Source organism: Chamaea fasciata, unplaced genomic scaffold (assembly GCF_029207755.1).
Source record: "Chamaea fasciata isolate MVZ Bird 193981 ecotype frontalis unplaced genomic scaffold, bChaFas1.0.hap1 SCAF_4, whole genome shotgun sequence".
NCBI lineage: Eukaryota > Metazoa > Chordata > Aves > Passeriformes > Sylviidae > Chamaea > Chamaea fasciata.
This window is the reverse complement of record NW_027094089.1, coordinates 37,828,889-37,850,789: the sequence shown is the minus strand read 5'-3', so window position 1 is coordinate 37,850,789 and position 21,901 is coordinate 37,828,889. Positions and strand designations below refer to the sequence as shown.

At 36.9% G+C, this 21,901-nt stretch overlaps 1 protein-coding gene across 1 annotated transcript; it reads left to right on the top strand.

Annotated features, from left to right (window-relative positions):
• The first annotated feature begins 1,422 nt into the window (after nucleotides 1–1,422).
• On the top strand, nucleotides 1,423–17,763 carry ANXA1 (annexin A1). The gene is made up of 13 exons (XM_066181312.1): nucleotides 1,423–1,522; nucleotides 5,078–5,156; nucleotides 7,333–7,426; nucleotides 8,220–8,314; nucleotides 9,034–9,147; nucleotides 9,715–9,805; nucleotides 10,779–10,858; nucleotides 11,794–11,850; nucleotides 13,247–13,340; nucleotides 13,885–13,980; nucleotides 14,969–15,027; nucleotides 15,897–16,019; nucleotides 17,395–17,763. Exons 2-13 carry the CDS (start codon nucleotides 5,091–5,093, stop codon nucleotides 17,452–17,454), a joined length of 1,029 nt encoding a protein of 342 aa, XP_066037409.1. The 5' UTR covers nucleotides 1,423–1,522; nucleotides 5,078–5,090; the 3' UTR covers nucleotides 17,455–17,763.
• The last annotated feature ends 4,138 nt before the right edge of the window (nucleotides 17,764–21,901 follow it).

Below are 21,901 nucleotides of genomic sequence, written 5' to 3'. Positions count from 1 at the left end.
CCAGAAGTGTTCCCATGGGGGTCAGCGGGCAGGGCCTGGCAGCCCTCCTGTCCCATCACCCCAGGCAGGTGCAGGATGCCTGGGGTGGGCACTGTAGGCAGCTCAAGCTCCAGGCATTTGGCACCTCACTGGGGATGAGAATGTGACAGGCCATCAGCCCGTAGGCTGGGTCCCACTTTCAGTCCCAGCCTTCTGTAAGGCGGCAGGGCAGTGGCTCAAGTGGGGAATGAGGGCTGAAGCCACTGCTGAGGGCAGATCCTGGGGCTAGGGTGTACTGACTGCTATGTCCTTCAGCACCCCTGGAGGCTCACCCCTCAGGCTGCTGGGATGGGGGCATCCTTGGTTGTGATGAGCAGATTACTCCGAGCACCCCATATTTTGGTGTAGGGAGGAAGATGTAAGCTATGTTGGAATGTGCATGTATGTTATGTTACATTTGAGAAATTTGTGAGGGTCCCCTCTAATAATTACCACCAGTCTGTTCCTCTTCCTCCTCATATAATTAATTGTTAGACACAGGTTTCAAGGGCAGGCTGCGTTTCATGTATGCTCATGCAAAGCAGATCAACCATACTAAGGGTACCTATGCATTGCAGCCAGTCAGGAGGAGGAGGAGGATATCTGCTGGGAGCCATGTCTACCCACTGCAAACACTTCTGGTTCAGGAACAGGTATTTCTTCACTGGACATCATGCTTCAGGACAACCTGAGATATTAGTGATATGCATGGTGTTGTTCTGTGCTGGCTGGGCAAGGAAGTGCTCGCAGAAAACCACTTCTAGCAGATATACCCTCCTCTTGTGCAAACCACTCTCACTTTGAACTTCAAGAGTTTAATCTGATTGCTTCAATCTCTTTCTAATTATGTAGATGCTAATTATTGCCCCTATATTAAGCCTGCCTTTTCCCATGTGTTTCTTTCCAAGAAGAAAAAGTTATTTATATGAAATACTAGATTTGTTTTATTCCTGGGTTATTTCTGTCATGGGCCCACATGCAAAAGATGCAGAGCTGATAGCCACCAGATCTCAGCAGAGTGAGGATGCTGCCTTGACTCTTCACCCTTTCTTCTCTCAAAGTTTCACTGAGCAAAGGTATATCTTATATCACTTTTGGAATTATATCAGACATGTCAAAATGTGAAGAAAATAACTCAAGTTTATTTTTCTTAATATTTAATCATACGATCCCAAAAGATTTATGCAATTTATTAAAACCAAGGATGTGGTCAGGGCAGGAGAGGAGAGCTACCATGGGTTGCTCATTTGTTATCTTTTCCGTTCTGAAATCTGCTTATATTTTTGCCAGCACATAGTTTCGCAATGACTCTTTTTTTTTTCCCCCCTAATGTTTCTCCACTTTGGGTGGCACCCAGATACAGCTGCTGCAGATGATTACTAGGACTGTGGAAACACTGGTTGCTGGGTGGGGTTTCCTGCACAGAGTATAAAAGCTTTGAGAACCCTCTGCTCCTTTTCTCCTGACTGTGCAGCGCTGCAAGGCAGTGTTTGTGAGAAGGAAGGTAGGATTTTGTAGTTCATTATTGCTCCCTATAGACCCAGCACATTTTAGAAATTGTATGCTTAAGTGACTTTGACAAATTAAGCAAACTTTCTGTGGGTTGGACTTGCTGTCAGGGAAAAAGACGGGTGTGGGCAGGAGAAATTCTTTCCATTCTGGAACATTTTACAGAAGGTCTTGGACAATTGTTGCCTTTATTTAATGCAATTGAAAAAGGGAATAAAAATGGTTAAAACTTCAGATGCAAAGTTATTTGGAGTTGATAATTTCACATACTTTCTCTTTGCCTTTTTGGTAGCCTGCTGTAGAAATCTGCAGTAAAACTGGAGTTTCTATAAAACTACTATGCTGTGTATGTAGACTTAAAAAATAGAAACAGCTGTTGTTACTTCAACCACAGTTTGCTGCATTAGAGGAATTCATGAAACTGATGAGAATCAACTCTCTTAGAAAGCAAATCAGAAGTAAAATTTTAGAAATCAAACCAACCTTTTAGAAACATGGGAGCAAAATGCTGCTTTTCTGACTAAAAACTTGGCAAAGCCACGCAAAAGCTGTATCATCTGGGGTTCTTTCTGCTCAATTTTTCCATAGAATTTTACAAGGATGAGATTGCTTTTCCTCTCTGATGTTTCCATAATCAGCAGACTTTCTACTGCGTAGTTAATTACTCTATTAGATCTTCTGTTTGTTTTTCTGACTGTGTGTCATGACTGTAATTTACATCAAGATCCTGGTATTGAGCCTTTGAACGTAACCAGGCATCCGACATGCTTCATGATATGGTTAAAAAAGCACAGATAAATGTGTCATTTAGTTAAAGAAGCATAGATCAATGGTGTCATTTGACACAGACTGTAGTGTAAGAACCTAGTTTGTATCTTCAAATATTTTTAATAACATTAAAAAAGTTTTGGTTGATCCTGTTCAAGAGTGCATCTTCAGGGGATTAAGGGCCAGACAGGGATATTATGGTGATTTTTGTGAAAAAGTAGTTAGGGATTTCAGTCTGGATGTCTGACTGACTTTTCAATTCCATTGTGATGTTGATCATTCCAATTGGGAATCAGTTGCTCCAGTCCTTTTCATACTGCATTAAAGTAATATCTGGACTGAATGTAACCCTCCTGGATCTAGGCACTGTTTACATGATCTCTTTGCATTTTAGAGTGGCAGGACAGAGTATAGGGCAAGACTTCGTCTCCATCAGGGGGCTGGCTGTCTTTCTAGATTCCAGTCTTCTTTTTTCTTATCAGCTGTAATTTCTTCCAAAGCAGGAGAAGGGTTTTATATGTAAATTGGTTTCTTACTTTGCTAAACTAATTCAAGCAGACTAAGGTCTTTAGCCATTGACTACTTTGACTGATATTAAAATTGCATTATTTCTTTACTAGATGGAAATAGATGGATCTACATGCCAGCGTCTTTATTTCGAAAGAGGAGAAAATACTTTTAAAAGTTTTTATGGCACAGACTTTTTTCTTACTGTATAATTTAAATAATAAAAAATGAAGTTTTAGAAGCTTAATAAATCCAATTTAGTGTAGCCTAGTAGCCTTCTGCTCCAGCCAGCCCTAAAGGCATCAAAAGCTTTAGAGCTTGGTGTCAAGGGTGGGTGTGTGGATTTGTAGAAGAAAGGGATGTGTTAGCAGTGCTTCCTAAAGCCTGCTCTCCCTGAAAAGGGTTACTTTATCAGGCAGAACACACCTTTTCTCAGATTTGGTGCTGGGAGACTGAATCTTGTTCCGTAGCTTGGGGTGTTTCTCTGCTCTGTGATTCAGTCAGCCAGCAGACATACCAGGACATGTCCTCGTTGATGACTCAGTGTACCCAGTATAGAAACGTTTAACTGTTTCCATCCTGCTGCATATGGCCCTCGTGTGCTGTTACAAAATGCAGAGGAATTTCAGGTACTGTTTTGCTTCAACTGCCCTTGTTGTTAGCTTCTGTCAGTAGAAATGTTCAGGAGTCACTCTGACAACTTGAGAAAAGTGGAGGTTGCAATTGTGATGTGAGCATGCTTTTCTGGTCCTGAATAAATAGCAGGTCATAAAAGTTGGTCCTTAAATCTGACTGAATATTCTGTCGATTACCCTACTTGAGACCTATGTTGAGACCTACTGTAAATACCCTATATTGAGACCTACTGTAAATAACATACAGATTTTAAATCAGTTTCAGCTTTTCTGGCAGCATAGACAGAGCTAAATCCCTTCCTGAGGGAAGGAAGCAAAAGCAAGAATTTTTTTGGGAAGAGGGAATATGGCTGGCTCTTACTTTGGAGAGAGCTGCAGGCAGGCTGTGTGAGGTATTTGTCACTTTGTTAGTTTCTGAATTCAGAAGCAAACTACAGTTTTACTGTGAGGGTAAGAAAAAGCTGGGCTGCAGCTGCACCCCTTGATCCTAAACTTTGTATCAATTCAAAAGACTGGTCTCTGTCCTTCCTACAGTACTGAGCGGGTATGTTACCAGTACAACTAACATAATTTTTTTATAATTGTATATATGTTCTGTACTCCAAGACTGCAAACAGAATTTTGTCTCTTAACACCAGTTTCAAAATCAGTCTGGTTTACTCAGCAACCTTATCTCTGGTTACTGCTTAAACAGTATGCTTTAAATCCAAGTCTTTCCTAGAGCATGTGGATGAAAAGTATTTTACAATAATAATCTAGTTTGAATGACTTTATATGATAAACCATTGATTTCTTCTTTCTATTTCCTCGCTATTTCTGTTAGCAAACAGAGTATTTCCCATACCAACAAAAGAAGTTGTTATGAGGCAACTCATTATTTTTGAGTACTTAATGTTACGTGACCTCTCATTTTTTTCCTTTTCTGCATAGTGACTTTTGGGAAAGCTGGGTGGACTTTCTTTTAGAGTGGTAAAAAAGCAAAACTTGTTTTTCTTTCCTCTTCTTAAATTGGTAATGCTTTATTATTATTTTGTAGAAATTGTAGAAAATATGTAAGAAAAATCAATGTGTATAAAACTATCCAGAATTACTTATCTTCCTTAGAAAATGTCTAGTCAAAGAAATCACATGAAAGAATATTTAACAAGAGAATATCTTTTTTCCTAACATAATGTACAAGAACTCCAACCGCAGTAAATGATGAGACAAGAACCCTTGTTTATCAGTGAATTTCAAAATGATCAAACTAAATGGGCATAAACGATAGGTTAACTAATGAGAAAGACAGACTGATTGGTTTCTAGTAACTGCTCTTTGTAAGTAAGTGCTAGTGCTAATGTATTTGTATAAGCAAATTGTACTACTGATAAAACAAATAGTACTACTGATAAAACTACTTTTATCTAAAACTTCTGAAGGTAGCTAAGAGTGTAGGGGTGAGCAAGCAGCTGTGGATCATCACATCACTCATGAAACATCAAAGTTACCTCCCTCCAATAGCACAGGCCAGTTACCATGTGGGACTTTAACCACGACATGTCATTGTGCTAGAGAAGTGTTTTTAGGGGTGAAAAATCTTGAGTTGCACTGGTGCTGAAAATGATGAAAAATGGTTTGTAACTTGATGCATCTCTTCCCAGAAACTCTGTCAACATGGCCATGGTATCAGAATTTCTGAAGCAGGCATGGTTCATGGACAATCAGGAGCAGGAATGCATTGTAAGTATTACCAGTTTTTGAAAGCACCATCCTTATTTTCCTGTACTCTTAACAAGTGGTTTAAAAGCATTTAAACATCTCTCATAACTGCAAATGGAAGAAAAACAATGGCAAAACTCTAGCAGATTAGAACTGGAACCCAATTTTAGTGGTGTATAATCTAATGTAACCATATAACATAGGAAGTTTGCTACAAGATGAAAAATTGCTCCTATTTGCACCTATCAGTCTAGTTATCAATTCTTAGGCAGAACTAGTTAGTGTGATTAAAATGTAATTCCCAGTGACCAGTCACTGAATCACTTCAGATGGGCTTCTTTAATGTGGTAAATCTGATGCTGAGTTGGGTGAACGTGTATGAGCATGTTCAGACAACGCACAAAAGAGTCCCTGAAAAAAACAGGGACTCTTTGGCTGAGGAAGCCATGAGTTGGAACCCAGGAATGTAAAGGAGGAAGTAAAGTCACTAGTATATATCCTAGCTGCAATATCACATGTCACTGTCATGGTGGAACGAGCCACAGCACTTAATAAAAAGCCTCAGATAATGAGTACTGTCACACATTACAGGGAGGGATATAGTTGTGAGTAGTCAAGAGTTACTGTGCTAGGATGATATGCAGAATCTTTATGATGATGAAGTGAAGATATTGAAATGAAAGCAAAGGTAAAGAAGTACACCATAAAGTCACACAAGTTCCCTAAAAAACCTTACATTTTGAAAACAAAATTATATAAGGGAAATTTCAGTAAACAAAAGTTTTCTGCTCTAGGCCCCTGTAGGTTTTGTAATTTTGACTCCACAACATTTTGTGCACAAATCTTTGGGTCCTACATCCTATCCCCCTTCCATTCCCAGGGTCCTGAGACGTTCTTGGCTATGATGGTTACAGAGATTTTTGTATTGCTGGTAGATAAGTTTGGCATTGAAACCAGTATACAAAGGTTCGCCTGCAAGATTGAGAAACAAGCAGTGAGAGAGTCCCATTCCTTTGTTTGCTTAGCACACAAGACACAATGATCTCTTGAAAAGTATGCAAGAGACTGATCTAAGTAGGCAGTCTGTCTGCTCTTTTACAACTCCTAGTGAGACAGTTGTGTAAAGAGATAATATTTAATTATCAGATGCTAGAAATGTACAAAATTCAATACAAATTGTTGTGTGTAAAACATGTATTCATAAAACCTTGCCCTTTCTCTTGGGATATTTTCTTTTAACGGCAAAGGATTAAAAAAATTAAAATACTAGTTTTTGAAACAAGAAAGACAATAGGTGATTCTGGATCACTCCTAGCTGAAGTGCTGGTGTCTTCTAATAAGAAATCTAACCATATATCACAACAATGGGAATTTTCTATTAATCTTTCATCCAAGCATCTTGGAGCATTTTGTAGTTCTGTAATAGCGGTAGACTAGAATCAGTTATTTAGTGGTGTTGAGTTGAGTGCTGAATGACTTACTTAGTGCTGTTAGGTCCTACCCATAACTTGATGTGTCATGTTGCTGACACAGGGCAAGCCAAATGATCTGTTGTACAGTCCCCAGAGATTTTCAGATGCTGACTAGGGAGTGCCCACCTAGGAGTAGATTCACCAGTGGATAATCTGCCAGTGGATAATGCTTTGCGAAAACTGTGGCTTTTGTCTGAAGTTTCAAAGAATCTGGCCAAGAGGTCTCCACTTCCTTGTAGGGTTAGGCTTGAACACTTCCCCAAGATCTTGAATGCAAGAAGTGTTTGAAAGCTTAGATATGAAGCACCTCAGGACACCCATAATGTGACACACAGTCAGTTTGCATAAAGTGAGCAAAGAAATTAGCATTTTACTGGAAGTGCCTGTAGGACTTAATTGTGAGTTTAGAGCCTATAAAATTTGAGCACAATTTCCTAATTATGACAGTTGAATATTTTCTTATGCAATCTAACTCACACTAAGAAATAGGTGTTCAGGTACCTAAAACAATTTATGAAGTACTTTTTTGTTTAATCTGAGATTTGTGAAAGGAATAGATACAATTATCCATTATTCAACCTGTTCAATTACCTGTAGCTACAAAACTGTATGTTCCTTGATGATAAAAGGCAATCTCAAATGCATAGTTTATTTGGGCATTCAAATCTGCTTCTGCACAAAAATATTCTTCGGAATGAGCAATTTTTTTTTTCCCCCCTCTGCAGAAGAGTTCAAAAAATATCCGTGGAGTACAGACATACCCAAATTTTGATCCATCAGCTGATGTTGTTGCTTTGGACAGAGCTATTACTGTAAAGGGTAAGAGGAGTAAATATTTAGCTTAGTACATTAGGATTCTTCTTTAGAAAATTTTGGGAATAGCACTGAATAAAATATCAGAGCAAGAGGCAGGGGCAAGCAGGAGAGGTGCCTCTACTTTTAAAAGCTTGGCAATACATTAATTTATGCTACTTGGTGAAGAATCGCAGCTCTTTGGTAGCCTGATGTTGTATTATGGTTTCAGACCTCAATACTATATTAAAGTACTTGAATGTGTTGAAGGAAGGGTTTTAAAAATTTAGATCTTCGTGAAGGAAATAACATTGCAACATACGATACTAATACTTTTTGGTTTGATTTCCATAAAATTCCTGCAAGAGGCAGTGATTATGCTGATAATATATTGTATGCTTCTGTTACTTTTCTCTCTTTTAATGAAATTCACATTTGGCACTTTGCCTCTACTTCAAAAGGTTTTTCAGTTTGACTCACTGAGATTAAAGGAGTATATGCCATCTAGTTTGTTTTTGAGTGTAGGTTTCTGTTTGTTTGGTGTTTTTTAGGTTTTTTTCAGTTTAGTAGAAGACCTACACTCAGAACACTTTAAGACTTTTTGCATGAAATATCTGTGTCCTGGATAGATTTATTTATTTGGTTTCTTAGCTACATCACTAATCTTGTGAGTCTGTAGATGATTACAGATTTTCCTTTGGTTATATTTGAGTTTGTTGAGAAATCTAGATATGACATAAAGTGGATAATAATTTAAAAAATTAACTGGCTAAATGACATATATTCTGACTATGTTGGAGTTTTGTTTGATGATTCATAGGTGTGGATGAAGCCACCATCATTGACATCTTGACTAAGAGAACGAATGCTCAGCGACAGCAGATCAAAGCTGCCTATCAGCAGGCTAAGGGGAAGGTAAAGTATGTTCAAACCAAGCTTACTTTTCACCCAGAATATCAAAGTTTCTCCTGGCTCAAATGGTATATGTGAGTAAAGATAGAATACTGAATTGGATAGGAGAGTTGTAGGACCATGACACTGCTCCCCAAGTATGCCAGCACTGGTATAGGGAGGGGCTTCCAGTGTTTTTTAGAACATTTTTAGATAGGCAGCAGAATAAATCAGATTTTTAGGGGTTTTTTTCACCCCACTTAAATTTAGGTCAAATTGAAACATTACCTTTATCTCTAGAACTTTTGTTTTTGTTTAGGGTGATATTATATATGTTCACTTCAAACTTCATGCAGTAAACAATGAGTTCAAATGTTATACAAATAAGCAACTGAGTCATAATTTTAAGAGTGATATGGCATTGTCTTCACTTGAAGAACGTGAAGCCTATTTTGAGTCTTCTTCTGATGCTGTAACTGTTCCAATATAGCTGAACTGCAATGTGTGAAAGCACTCCAGAATACTTACTGAAAAACCCTCCCTGGCACTTCAATTAATATTAAGTGTCAAATACAACAAATTTGTAACTAGAAGTAGGGCTTCATAATTCTTTGTATTTTAGATATAGGAATGACATAGCCTGAGATTGATCAGAGGTGAGTAATTTTTGAACTGCTGCTAAGCAGCAGCTACACTTTTAACCGTTCATTAACTTAGTTTGTTTCTTATTCTTCCTGAAACAGAGTCTAGAAGAGGCTTTGAAGAAAGCTCTGAAAGGCCATCTAGAAGATGTTGTTGTGGCTTTGCTCAAAACTCCAGCTCAATTTGATGCTGAAGAATTAAGAGCGTCTATGAAGGCAAGGCAAAATCTTTGGAGAAAAACTTTCCTAGAGAGCCACCTGTAGTTATCATAAATAACACTGGACACAGATTTCAAGGCTTGTGAATTATCTTTATTTTAGATTCATTTTGTTAAATAAATCTCTATTGGTAACTCAGTTTGTGAGAACAAGACCCAGTAATCCCTGCTGAATTTTAGAGTTGGAGGAGGAGATCCTTTTGTTTGAATGAATTCTTTCTGCCTTCTGAAAACTGGTTGCTAATGGGAATCATAGCATTTACATTCATGTTTACATAGGAGAATGAAAAAAAGGGAAGGAGATGTTTTTTCCCATAGATTTTAGATCCTTATCTTTTATGTGCATTGTTTGATCCCTTTAGCACTTCTTGGCACCAGTATATAGAATGTGATAAAAATTTAATTCCAAAAGAGCTGAAATTACATTATATGGAAGCACAATATTTTTATTTTTCATTTCTCTTCCCATGAGGTGCCTTCAAAGCCAAGGCAGTAATTTTTATTTATGATAAGAATATTAAGTTCTATTGAATAACATCCCTAAAACTTCAATTGTTTTTATTAGGGGCTTGGAACTGATGAAGATGCCTTAATTGAGATTCTGGCCTCAAGAAGCAACCAAGAGATCAGAGACACCAGCAGATACTACAAGGAAGGTGATTCAGAGCAAGAAATAAGCATTAAGAAGCAAGAAAGAAGTTATACCATCATATAACCCTATAACAAACAATTAGAGTCACAGCTTCACATAGTATGAGGAACTGAGAACAATTTAGGAAGCAAATGAAGCTTCACAAAAATTTGACAGGGTTTCTGGGGAAGGGAGGTCGTGGTGACTTTTGCTGACCTATGTAGATCCCAATAGTGAAGGAAAAGATACATCACCACTGCTGGAATTGTGGGTGTCTCATGGAATAAGTCACACATTTAGACATTTTCTCAGATGCATGCAAAGCCAAGCTACTTTTCTTCCCCTGTAACTAAACCTTGGCTGACATTTTAAGATAAAAGCACAGGTTTGAAAAAAAAAAAATCTTACTGAATTCACAACATGGACATGTTAGCAGTAGGAGCAACCAGTGAACTATAGGGGGAAAATACCTGAAATTACAGAGTAATGTGGTGTTTCTCTTATATGTCAAGTTTATTGTGTTGTCTAATTGAATCATATTTTCTGAGATGATGAGGTAACTTTTACCAAGACATTTTTTGAGATGCCTATATTAAAAGCTTGATTTTTTGGGAGAGTTTTGTGATTGAGTTCAATATTGATAAGAACAGCCAGAAGTAAAGACAAAAAAGAAAAAGGCTCAGAAAAAGGTTTGTGTATTTTACATGCAGAAATCCAAACATTGCTCCCCACAAAACCTTAGATATGGACATTTTTCAGCACATTTTAGGTTTAACCTCCAGTTTCATGGCACATCTCAGGATTTAAAGGGTAGGTTACAAATAAACTTCTTTGCTTGAAATCAAACGAGAGAAAATAAAAAACCACATTTCTAGTGGGCATATTTAAGTGGGAAATTAAGGAAATGGTGGAAAAGATCGTAGATTGATTTGATGGGACCTTTAAAGATTATGTAGTCAACTAAGTTGATGACTTCAAAACAAATTATTGGATTGCAGTGCTGAAGAGAGATCTGACACAAGATATCATCTCGGACACATCTGGAGACTTTCAAAAGGTGTTGGTTGCTCTTGCCAAGGTATGCTATGCTTAAGCACTTTGAGTGACAATATCTATAATCAAAAATTAATGTTCTCAAGACTATTTTAGAGAGACTTGCAAAAAGTGAAGATTTATGCAATATTTATTTCTTTGTGTTGCTTTTTTTACTTTTATATCCTAGACCATTAGAAACTGTTCTTAGACAAAGTATGATGAGATCTTGTCTCAAACGCCTTTTAAAAAACATTATTGTAAAACAGTATTTCCTTTTTATCAGTTATGCTTTTAAGACTTTTTTGTGCTATCTTAAAGTGTTAGAAAAAGCATCAGGCACAATGTTATGTCAATTGATTAGAAAAATAAGAAATATTTACAATTAGAGATACAAACTTTTTTGCTGTTAATGTATGTTTCTAGTAGTTAGATAATGGGACAAGGGTGGGGAGTTAACAAGCGGACAAACTGTTAAGTGTTTTGTAAATTTACATTCAAAAGTACATGAGTTCAAACAGTGGACCTTCCCAATAAAAACACACTTTTAAAATTAATAAATATTTGATTTTTGAGGATATGTATATGAACCTTGTACTTGCATACAGGTTAATTTTTTGATACATCCATTTTCATGGTTTGGATTTCCAGTTTTAAATTTCAAATCAACTTGGAAGGAGTTGAATGATCATCAGCGAGCAGGTCACAGGTTTGAAGCCTGTAGTTTCATGTCAATAAATAAATACTTCCTGTGGATTTTTAGGTGGGAATTAAGAAGTAAGTTGCTGATGGCTGTAGAAGTATGTTCTCTGATTACAAATACAACAGTTTTATTCACAGGATAATTGACATAATTGCACCTATTTTCAGTTATGTATTGGTTTATGTATGAGAATGGTGCTGCAGAACTCTCAAATGTGAAGCTTTAGTGACCTGAATGATTGTGAGTACCAGTGAAATTTTATTTATTTCTTTATGTAGGGTGATCGGTGTGAAAATCATCATGTGAATGATGAACTTGCTGACAATGATGCCAGGGTAAGATCATACTTGTCACTTTGCAGAACTTCTCCTTCTGACTTACTTGAGCTTCCACTGGCTGTCTGGATCCTGTGCATTGCAGACCTAACAGAGATTTCAATGTCATACAGCAATCATTTCTGAGGAGATAGTATTTTACAAAGTTAATGCAAGCTAATTATATGAAGGAAATTAGATCTTCACCCTAAAATCTAGCTTTGGAAACATTTCTGCAATACCTCGTCTAGTTCATGAAAAGCATGCAGACCATTGGAGTTACAAGTCAACAAACGGAGGAATCAGACCCAGTCTTGCTTTTGTTTATAAAACAGTTCTTGAATTAAGGGACAAGGGTGTGCTCATCTATGTGCAGAATTAGCTGCCATACAATGACCAGTGTGAACTCTGCAATATGTTAGATATAAATTTTGCTTTTTAGCGACAAACCTTTCAAGATTATTGGTAAACCTCACAGTCGTTTTCTCAATAAGAAAAAGTCATTTTCTCAATAATTCTGAAATAAACATCTGATCTTTTTTCTTATTTCTTCCAACATTAGTGGGACTGTCTTTGCTAAAATCTTGATAAAAATTAGCAGTTGTTGCTGAGTTTTCACCTATAAAATGCTACATCACAGTTAAAATTCAAGTTTAAATGACTTCAAATTGATTTTTTAAAAAACCCCAGCCAAGAAAAGGCCATTGAGAAATACTGCTTTAATTCCTGTTACGTAAGTTTAGTTCTGTCATCATATGAAAGTAAATTAATACTTCTGCTAAGTTCAAGAGTTCAGTACTATTTATCTTGATGCAGAGTGTTAAATCTTCAAGCTGTGTTGAGGTCTTTTATTATTACTCTTAAAGAGGTTTGAAGAAGTGGGAAAAATAGAGGAGATTGATTTGGTTTTTACTTTCTGGAAGTAAAAGTCATTCCTGGAAAGATGAGGAAATACTTATTACATAGGTTTCTCCTGCATATTGCACCAGTTAGTTGCAGAAATAATTTAGTCAGTCTTATGAAATCCTACCAGTTCTGAACTTCCATTGTTTTGTCAATCTTAAGAAATCCTACCAGTCCCAAGCTTTCATGAAGACTGCTATCATGACAAATGAAAAAGAACTTCATTCAAGAATGTAGTATGCCCAGGAAAGCTAGATGGTGATTGTAAAATGTCTGAAAATATGTTTTCTAGCTGCACAGTGTTCAATAGGTACTATTATGATGTAAGTGATGTATGAAGTATTACTTGACAGAACTGGAGTTAGTCTCAGGTAGGGTACAGTTTTGATCTGTATTGTGTCAAGGGAAAGTTTTCATTACTAATAAGCAATGGCCTTCAAAAGACAGTATTCCTGTTTGAGCTTTACTATTCCAATATTGACCTTGCCACCTTCTTTTTTTTTTTTTATGACAGGCCTTGTATGAAGCAGGAGAGAAAAGGAAAGGAACAGACACTGCTGTGTTTATAAATGTTCTTACGACAAGAAGCTACCCGCATCTTCGAAGGGGTAAGTTGAACAGAGCTTCATGCCTCTCTGGGATGATTTTTGAACATCTCCTGGCCATGAATTCAGAGAAGACACAGATTATCAACACATGACTCTAACTGGAAGTATGGTTGCTGACTAAGGGTGTGGTGGCAGCCTAGCTGTTCTTTCAGTAGTAGAGATGAGCAATATTATTTAGGCTGTCAACAAAACTGAAGTCTCAGCTGGGTCCTGATCACAATGCCAAGCAATAAGAGCTCCCCAAAATGGCCTGGCTTCTTAGCCAGTTTGCCCTAGACGGGGGGCTGTCACACAGTGTCACAAGCCCTGGTTCAGTCAGTTGGCCGCCTCTACCCCAGCCAATGGGAAATGAACCCTTCCATCCTGCCAAAGTCCCATTCCATATCCTGACCCCATCAGTCTGTGCAGTGACACTGGTCTTTACACTGAGCTGTCTGAAGAAAGTGAGAAAATGGCCCTCAAACAGCCTTCTGCTGCAGCAGTGAGGACAGAATAGGGCGCAGAGAGTGCAGGGAGAATACTGGTTTTTTTCCCCATTATTTAGTCTTTCAGAAGTACACCAAATACAGCAAGCATGACATGAACAAGGTACTGGATTTGGAGCTGAAAGGTGATACTGAGAATTGCCTCACTGCCCTTGGTAAGTGGTTCTGCAGACTGAAACTTACTGTATGTTCTCACTAAACTTTTATTTCTGCCATATTTGCTCTCATCAGAAACTGTTCTGTACTTACCCTGCTTCATTGAGAAGCTTGCTAAATAATACCTTGGAAAGTCTAACCTAATCATAGTGATTTAATTGACACCTAAAATCAGCTGAAGTTCGTGAATGAGTAGAAATACCTCTCCTGATATTTGGAAAGATCTTTTAAGGAGAACAGATGGGTTGCCAACACAGGAAGTCCTGTACAAGAAATCAATATGCCAAAAATAGCTGTCAGAACAGGTATAGTTTGTATCAAAAATCCAATAGTTTTAAACCCGTCTTCAACCAAAGTCACTCTTCTCCAAGTTTCATGTTGCAAGAATACTTATAATATTGATTATTAAAAACATAGAAAAAATCCTTCATTGTTTTTTTTTCAAGAAAACATTCATATAAAGCTAGTGACCATTGTTCAGGAACAAAAAGGTAAGGAAGGGACTCCCTCTTACCACTGGATCAGGGATCTAATTGGGAGTCAGATACCCATCTTGTTCTTAGCTTTTATATCACAGTCAAACCTACTTTGAATAAAAGAATAATTTCTATCAGATCCCTCTTCATATCAAAATTCAACTATAATTTTGTTAACAAATATCAGATTATAACCTCCAGCTGTGCTATAGAAGGCATAAATGCTTTCACAATTTTCCTCTTGGGAACTGCAACACCTTCCTTAAATTTGTGGCAGTAAACTAAGGAGAAACGTGTTGTTTTTATGGTAATTGTTCTCCCCTGATTGAATTGCTTTCTAAATAAACAGAGGAAAGGATCTTTTTTGTCCTCATACACTATGAAGAAAGGTAACAAAGTACACAAATAGGGTATGCGGGTAAGAGAAATGAACAGGTTTTGAAAGTGTTTTATTGGTAGACTTTTATTACATGTATAGCAGAAGTAACCTTGTCTCACTGCTTCATTACAGTGAAGTGTGCCACAAGCAAGCCAGCTTTCTTTGCAGAAAAACTCCATTTGGCGATAAAGGTAATCTAAATAAAGATCTCCTCTTTGTAAACATGAGTTGCTTTATAAGCTGAAAAATAAAACGTTAGCTAGAGGTCTCTAGGCCCTATGTGTGACAGGAAAAGACTGTAGAGGGAAATTCAGAGAATTTCTATCACTCCTTTTGTTCCTTCCTTTGAAACCTTATACTTTCTGTTAGAGGAGTTGTCTATTTGCTGTTGTGTGTCCAGGCATGCATCTGTCCATCTACACATATCTTTTACTGTTACAGTGACAGGAAGGAGACTGGAGCCCTTCTTACAAAACAACAGCTATAGTAATAAGGGAAAAGGAAAGCAATTATAGATCTTGGCAGGAACCTTGTGGAAGCTTAATCTATAATGAGATATCCACGATCCTTCTGGAAAGTTAGTGAGGCAGCTGGAGATCATGAAACGGTCTAGTATGTAGGTATTGTCATAACTCCTGAGACTTGGTTAGGAGCAGTATGTGAAAAATAGAGTGAAACATTATGAAAATGCAGATCATTGTACTATTAAAAAAGTAATGAAAAAAGGCAGTAAACTCTAGGCTGTCCCTAATGTCTAGCAAGAACAGTGAAGGAGATGTCTGTTTTTAGGAAAAAGCTAAAAGAAATATTTAGAAATATTTAAAATACCCCAGAAACAACAAGGTGGAGGGAGCCTATCAGAAGTGAATTGTACTCATAGGGAACATAAGGCACATATGAGACCTCCTTGTTACGAGAGATACTAAAGGGAAAGGAAGGGGTATGTTCATCTGTAAAGCAGTCTAATGGATTAACACACAGAATTTGATTAAAGGTATTTCAGTGACGAAAGTAGCATAATTCTTTTTTCTCCCCTTTTTTTCTTTGTTTCTTTTGATAGGGTTCTGGGACCCGGCACAAAGACCTCATCAGAATCATGGTTTCACGCCATGAAGTGGATATGCATGAGATCAAAGGCTATTACAAGAGCCTGTATGGCATCTCTCTCCGCCAAGCCATCATGGTAGGTTTTCTCCTATGTGACACATGAAACACAAAACAGTTGGATGATTTCTGAAGCCCAGTAAAGACCTGTTAATTTTCTGCTCCTCAGTCACTGGTTCATCCTGCGTACCTCACTGTAGATGAATACCTTATGTTTCCAATGGCCCACAGGCTGGGAGAACTAATTCCTTTTCTATGTCACAGTTTTTGTCAAAAGAGCTATAGAAATAGTAGTGATACATGTCTCAGAATATCATCTTAGAGTAGAATCCAAGAGCTGAATGGAGAGTACAATATCCCCAAATTCTTAAGCAGTACCTCAGCAGGAGAGTGGGGGTGATTTTCATGACAGCTGTAGGGGAGATATTTGACACAACTTGGCATTGGCTTTTAACATTTGGGGTACTCCAGTAAATGAATTTTTAATTTTACTAACATTTATTTGGCCTGTTTTCCCTATGACCTAAGTAAATGAGTTAAGCTAACAAAAATATTTTGTTAAAAGGGACTGACCACCCAATGTCCTTTGCAGAAAAGTCAAGTGGTGAGGGACTTGAAAGAAACTAAACCAGCAAAGAACCTTTGTGGGAGAGTAGTAAACATTACTGAAAAGATGTCTTGATTGGAGTAGAAACATACTCCCTACATGTATGAAAATGCCTTCTGGATTTTTATTGATGTCTTCTACTTTTTCAGTTAGATGCTGCAGGTTACTTTTAATCTTCCCTTAAGTGTGTATATGACCTGTAATTTGATATGTAAATACACCGCCTCATCATGTTGCAAAGTGGTGATTGCATGAAAATGTCTTGAGGCATATTTTGGCTACAATAAACAATTCTTATGTCTCTGAAAACCAGATTCAAATTAGAGAGAACAAGAAATGCATGTAATAATTATGCTACATACTTAATGCATATTATCCATTTTTACCAATCTAAATAAGCAATCCCATGGTGAGTAGAGTATCACTGTACTGTTAGCCTTTGTATGAGATGCTGTTAGACACAACGCATATACACAAAGTGTTGTAATATTAATGAGCATTGGACACCACTGATCAGGAAAGAAAGTTTCACTTTATTTAGAGTAAAAGCCTAACCTCCTGGATAGATAAAAGTCTTCTGTGCTTCTCTTCTTCACTAGACCTCCCAGCTTTTTCACTGGCCTTGTCTACCTATGCTCTACTCTGAAAATGCTTGCCTTTATTTCATGCAAATAACTTCAGTGAGGGTGCTTGGTTCCAGCTCAGTCTGTGACTAACTGATGTCTTATTAAGGAATTAATTTATAGAGATGGAGCACTAATATTTGATCAATATATATTGAATGTTTTTTGAGATTTATTTTACCATTATTCTAACAATTGTGGGTTTTTCATGCTTAAATTTACAGGATGAACTCAAAGGGGATTATGAAACCATCCTGGTGGCTTTATGCGGAAGTGATAACTAAGTTTTCAGTGCTCCTGAAATGCACTCAAGCCCAACTGCTGAATATCTTTATATTTGCATGTCTATGTAAAACACAGGCTTTACACACAGAGGTTTCTGTGGAATAGCACCTAGTGCATCTGTATTATGTTTAAAACCTTTAACCCAAATGTATTTTTTTCAATATCCTTACTCTGAATGGCATCAATATTTCTGATTGCCATTATTTTTCCAAAGTGAAAGAATGCCCTGAAGTTTCTATTCACATGATTAATTATGAAAATCGTAAAGTTTTTTTCCATGCTAAGCAAATAAACTTTTAAAAATAAAATTCACCCATGTGTAACTTTTTATATCCTTTGTTGCTATTCTGCATTTAATTTCAAGTTATGTGAGTACAGTGTGTGAGGGAAAAATCAGTAAACAGCTTAATCAAGAAAGAATGTAGTAATATCAAGTATAGCTCTGATTGGAAAAGATTTCTTTTTGGCAGAGTGCAAGAGGGTTTCAGCAGGAATGTGTCCTTTGTAAGAGCTCAGCCTAACTATTCAACTTCAAAATGGGATTGAAGGACCAATTAAGAGTTTTTATTTAGAGTAAAGGAGATGATAAACATATTATTAATTTGAAAACAGCTGTTATCTGATTACAGGGGCTTTGCAGGACCATGCAACAGAGGAAATGTTTACTGTGGATTGCTAATTTGAAGCACTTCTCCTAACTTTAAAGCATCTCACTATTTTTGAAGTATTGTATGTATGCATCTTAGCTAGAGGCAAGAGTAGTTGAAGTAGTAGTTTTGATTGTATTCTATTTTTGTCTACTTCTAAAATGCAAATGCTGATTGTTTTGAAGAGGAAGGATTGGTTTGTGTAGTGCTGTATAAAGGAGAAGTCACAATTTTACTGCAAGCCAGCTCAATCCCCCTAGGCATTCACTTCTGTCTGAGAGGCACAAGTTTCAGTACAGTTAGGGAACTACTTCCTTAAATATTTAAAAAAACAGAAGTTTTTTTAAAGAATTCTATTCATATGGCTCTTTCATATGGATGTTTCACAATTGTTTTAAATGTTATTATCTATTTATTGCCATGGAAACCTGCAGCCCATTATTACAGTGTGGAAACTTTCATACTGCAAAAAATAGGACTGAGGTTAATGCTTGTGAAACAGAGCACCATCTGTTTCACTGCCAGAAGTCCCCATGACGTTCTGAGTAGAAGTAAGAGAAGTTTCTAAACAAAAAACCCCACAAAATAAAATAAAGACTTTTAGGTATGCTAACATAAATGGAAAGATCATTTCCTGGCATTAAGAAAGACAATCCTTGTCTTGAAGAGCTATGCTGCACAGTAAAGGGGTGAGACAGAGAATTAAATGGACCAGTACAAATAATCTTCGTTTTCAATGCAAATTAATAGGAGCATCAGAAGTGAAATGTAAGTGAAAGTCTGTATATACTAGGTTTAGTCACATTGTTGTTAATATAATAGATTACCACAGAAGACGAGTAATCAAAGATCATTTGGATTTCTTTTTTGTACCTATTTTTTGCATCAAAGGAGAAAATGTCATATAAAATCACTACAAATGAGTTTTAATAAGTCCCTAAGGACTCCATTCTGTAGCATGCTTCTCTCTGTGCTGAGCTTCAAGTCCAGAGATTTGTATGAAGGAAGTACATGTAGAATTTTTCCACAGATGTTTTCCCAACCAGTATTAGGTATTAAGGACCAGTATAAGGAAAAAAAAAAAAAAAGGCAAAATAAAAAAGACGTTTTTCTAAACTTATCTCAAAATCAAAAAGTCAACTACAAGAATGTTGTACTGTAAAGAACTTCTTGGTGCTTAGTCAGACACTCCAGAGGAAGGCTTGCTGGGGCACAGTGCTGGAATTTTCACCACTATTTTAATGAAACACAATTTATGAATTTTATAATCCCTCCTCTGAGATGGGGCAGGTATTTCACACCACTCCACAAAAATAAAGAAGCCTTTAATCAGGTATGAATATGGAATAGAAGAAATGTAGCCTGTCATGTTTCAAAGACACTAAGGTATGATTTTATTGGAAAGTCATGAATTAGAATTTAAATTTCATTCAAACGTGTGAGGAATGGTGACCCACTCGATGTGGAATGGCCAATCCCGCTAAATAAAGGTGGTGGATGGGAGGTGAGCGGTGAAATCAAAAGGAAATGTCAGGAGAATGCCATAAATATGTTACAGTAAAGGCCATAGTGAAATTCATGAGAACGGTTTCTTTGCTTTGTTGTAAATAGATGTTAGAGGAGGAGACAAAAGGGTCACAAGAAATGCCAAAAGAAGATTGAAATATGATTTTTAAAGAAGCTGTACACTTGTACTTAGCAGAAAACTTCTGCAAGGGCACAGCTTCAACACAAATATGTAAATGAATGAGTCACCCTGTAACTTCACCGGGAAAAGTCTTTCTTTAGGGCTGGTAACTTTGAAATAGTTTAGAAATATATTAGAAAACCATTCCTTCAAATAGCACTAATTCTTCCACGGCTATCTAATAAAATACACTGGAAATGCTACTTTTGTCACATTTTACTTATTATTACTTTATGTCAGCCATCTGCTGCATGCATTGGACAGTTTCTTCAGGTTCTCTTTCACTGAGAATGCTTTTCTGATTCTTTGCCCTCACAAAACAAATAATGGATTTACGGGGGATAGAAAAAGGATTTCGAGCGTCCAAATGGCATTTCCAGAAAAATTTAAGCTCTGGTGCCACCTCGTGACTATCGAGGACAAGGACAAGGGATTTCAACAGAAATTCAGTCTCAAACAGAGGCAGGTCTTATACTGACACTGTTTCCGAACTGTCATAATAAAGAGAGATAAAGTAGTTCAGCATATTATGGAAAATGGGGGTTTTCTATTTCCCTCCCTGCTCCAGCGTCCGTTTTTTCACACTGGTTTCAGAAAGAACAAGTAGAAAAAAAAGAGCTAGCTGATGTATTCTCAAGGAGAGAGGCAAAGAGAAGTTTCTCAAAGCACTGACACAGACCGGTGTAGAATACGAAAAAAAAACAAACCCCAAACCCAAGGCATCACCAGACCTCTCTAAAACCGTAGCAAGCTTGTATGGGTGCTCACAACAAACCTTGTACTTGAAAGACTCATGCATAATGAGGTATGTCCCTCTTATTCAGCAGATTTGGGCAAAACCCTTCTAATAGACACCGCTACAGAAGGTGCTATGGCAAGGTGATGCAGCTAAACAGTCCTCTGTGTCTATCTAGGGTAAAGATAAAATGACATAAATTTGTTATGGGAAATTAGGCTGGTTTTCCATCTCCATTCCAGAGGTGGCCTGTGCCCAATTCTATCAATTGCTATGTGCTTTCATTGTATGCCCATTTTGCTCCAAATCACTGGAATAATGTAGACAAAAAAATTATTTTAAAATCTGGGCTTTTAAATTTTTTTAATTTTAAAAAATTACATTTTTTAATGTCTTGTTTTGCAACCTATTCAAGTCCCTCCTTCACTCAGTGGGATGTACAGAAATATAGAAAAGCTAAACACCAAATAAAGAAAAGCTAAACACTGCTTCTAAGGAGTTCAGATTTGCAAAAGTGGTGGCAAGTTGCCCATTACCATATTTGTTATTGTTTTCTATGCTATTCTTCACAAATCAATGAATCCTAGTATTTCTAGCATTGTCTGAATAAAGAAAGGCAGAAATTAGATCTTGTATGTTCCTTGATTATGCTGTCCAGAGCTTTATATTAAACAATAAAATACTGTGATACTAACAGAGGTCACCTGAGTACTTGCAGTTAGTAAGTATTGCATAACATGCATTTGTGACTAGCAAAAATTACTTACCTTGGCAATTGAACTTATTCTCTTTCAAACTCTTCTTGGTCCTTCCTTTTTATCTGCATTAAGTGGTAACTGGTCACTATAAAAAAAATGCCAGTTGATTTTTCAAAATAGTTGATGGATGTAATTTAATATATGAAGAAAAAAATTTAATTTCTTATTGCTCAGTTTTATCAATTTTTAATTTCAACACTTTCTTTTTCTTCCACAACCACCTCTTGCCATACTCTAACCTATTCTAGAACCTGGCTGCTAAAAAACTGACAAATATCTTAGAAGTTTCTTGGGAGGTTATGTCAGGCTTCAAGTAGTCCAGTTGAAATGTAAAGGTTCTTCTGCTATTTCTGCCATTTTACAGTGAAGCTCTTTGCTCTTTGTGGAGCCATATATGTTAATTATGGAGATGATTAGAAGATTTTTCTTTGTATTGAACATTTCAGTTAGCATGAGTTTTTTGGCAAATGAATGCTTTTGACTTCTGAATTGGTAATATTACCTCCAAATACTTGCTTGTTTCAAATAATAACTGGATATTAATAAATACCATACATTGCTGATTATTCCTGCTAACACTATCCGGTTCTTCAAAAAAGACTGGAGGTTTGTGTGTGG

Excerpts from the sequence above, each read along its gene's own strand:
- ANXA1 (XM_066181312.1), top strand. The coding sequence starts at position 5,091 with ATGGCCATGGTATCAGAATTTCTGAAGCAGGCATGGTTCATGGACAAT. Across the intron at positions 13,981-14,968 it reads GAATTGCCTCACTGCCCTTG|TGAAGTGTGCCACAAGCAAG; the intron begins GTAAGTGGTTCT and ends GCTTCATTACAG. Across the intron at positions 16,020-17,394 it reads CTCTCCGCCAAGCCATCATG|GATGAACTCAAAGGGGATTA; the intron begins GTAGGTTTTCTC and ends TTAAATTTACAG.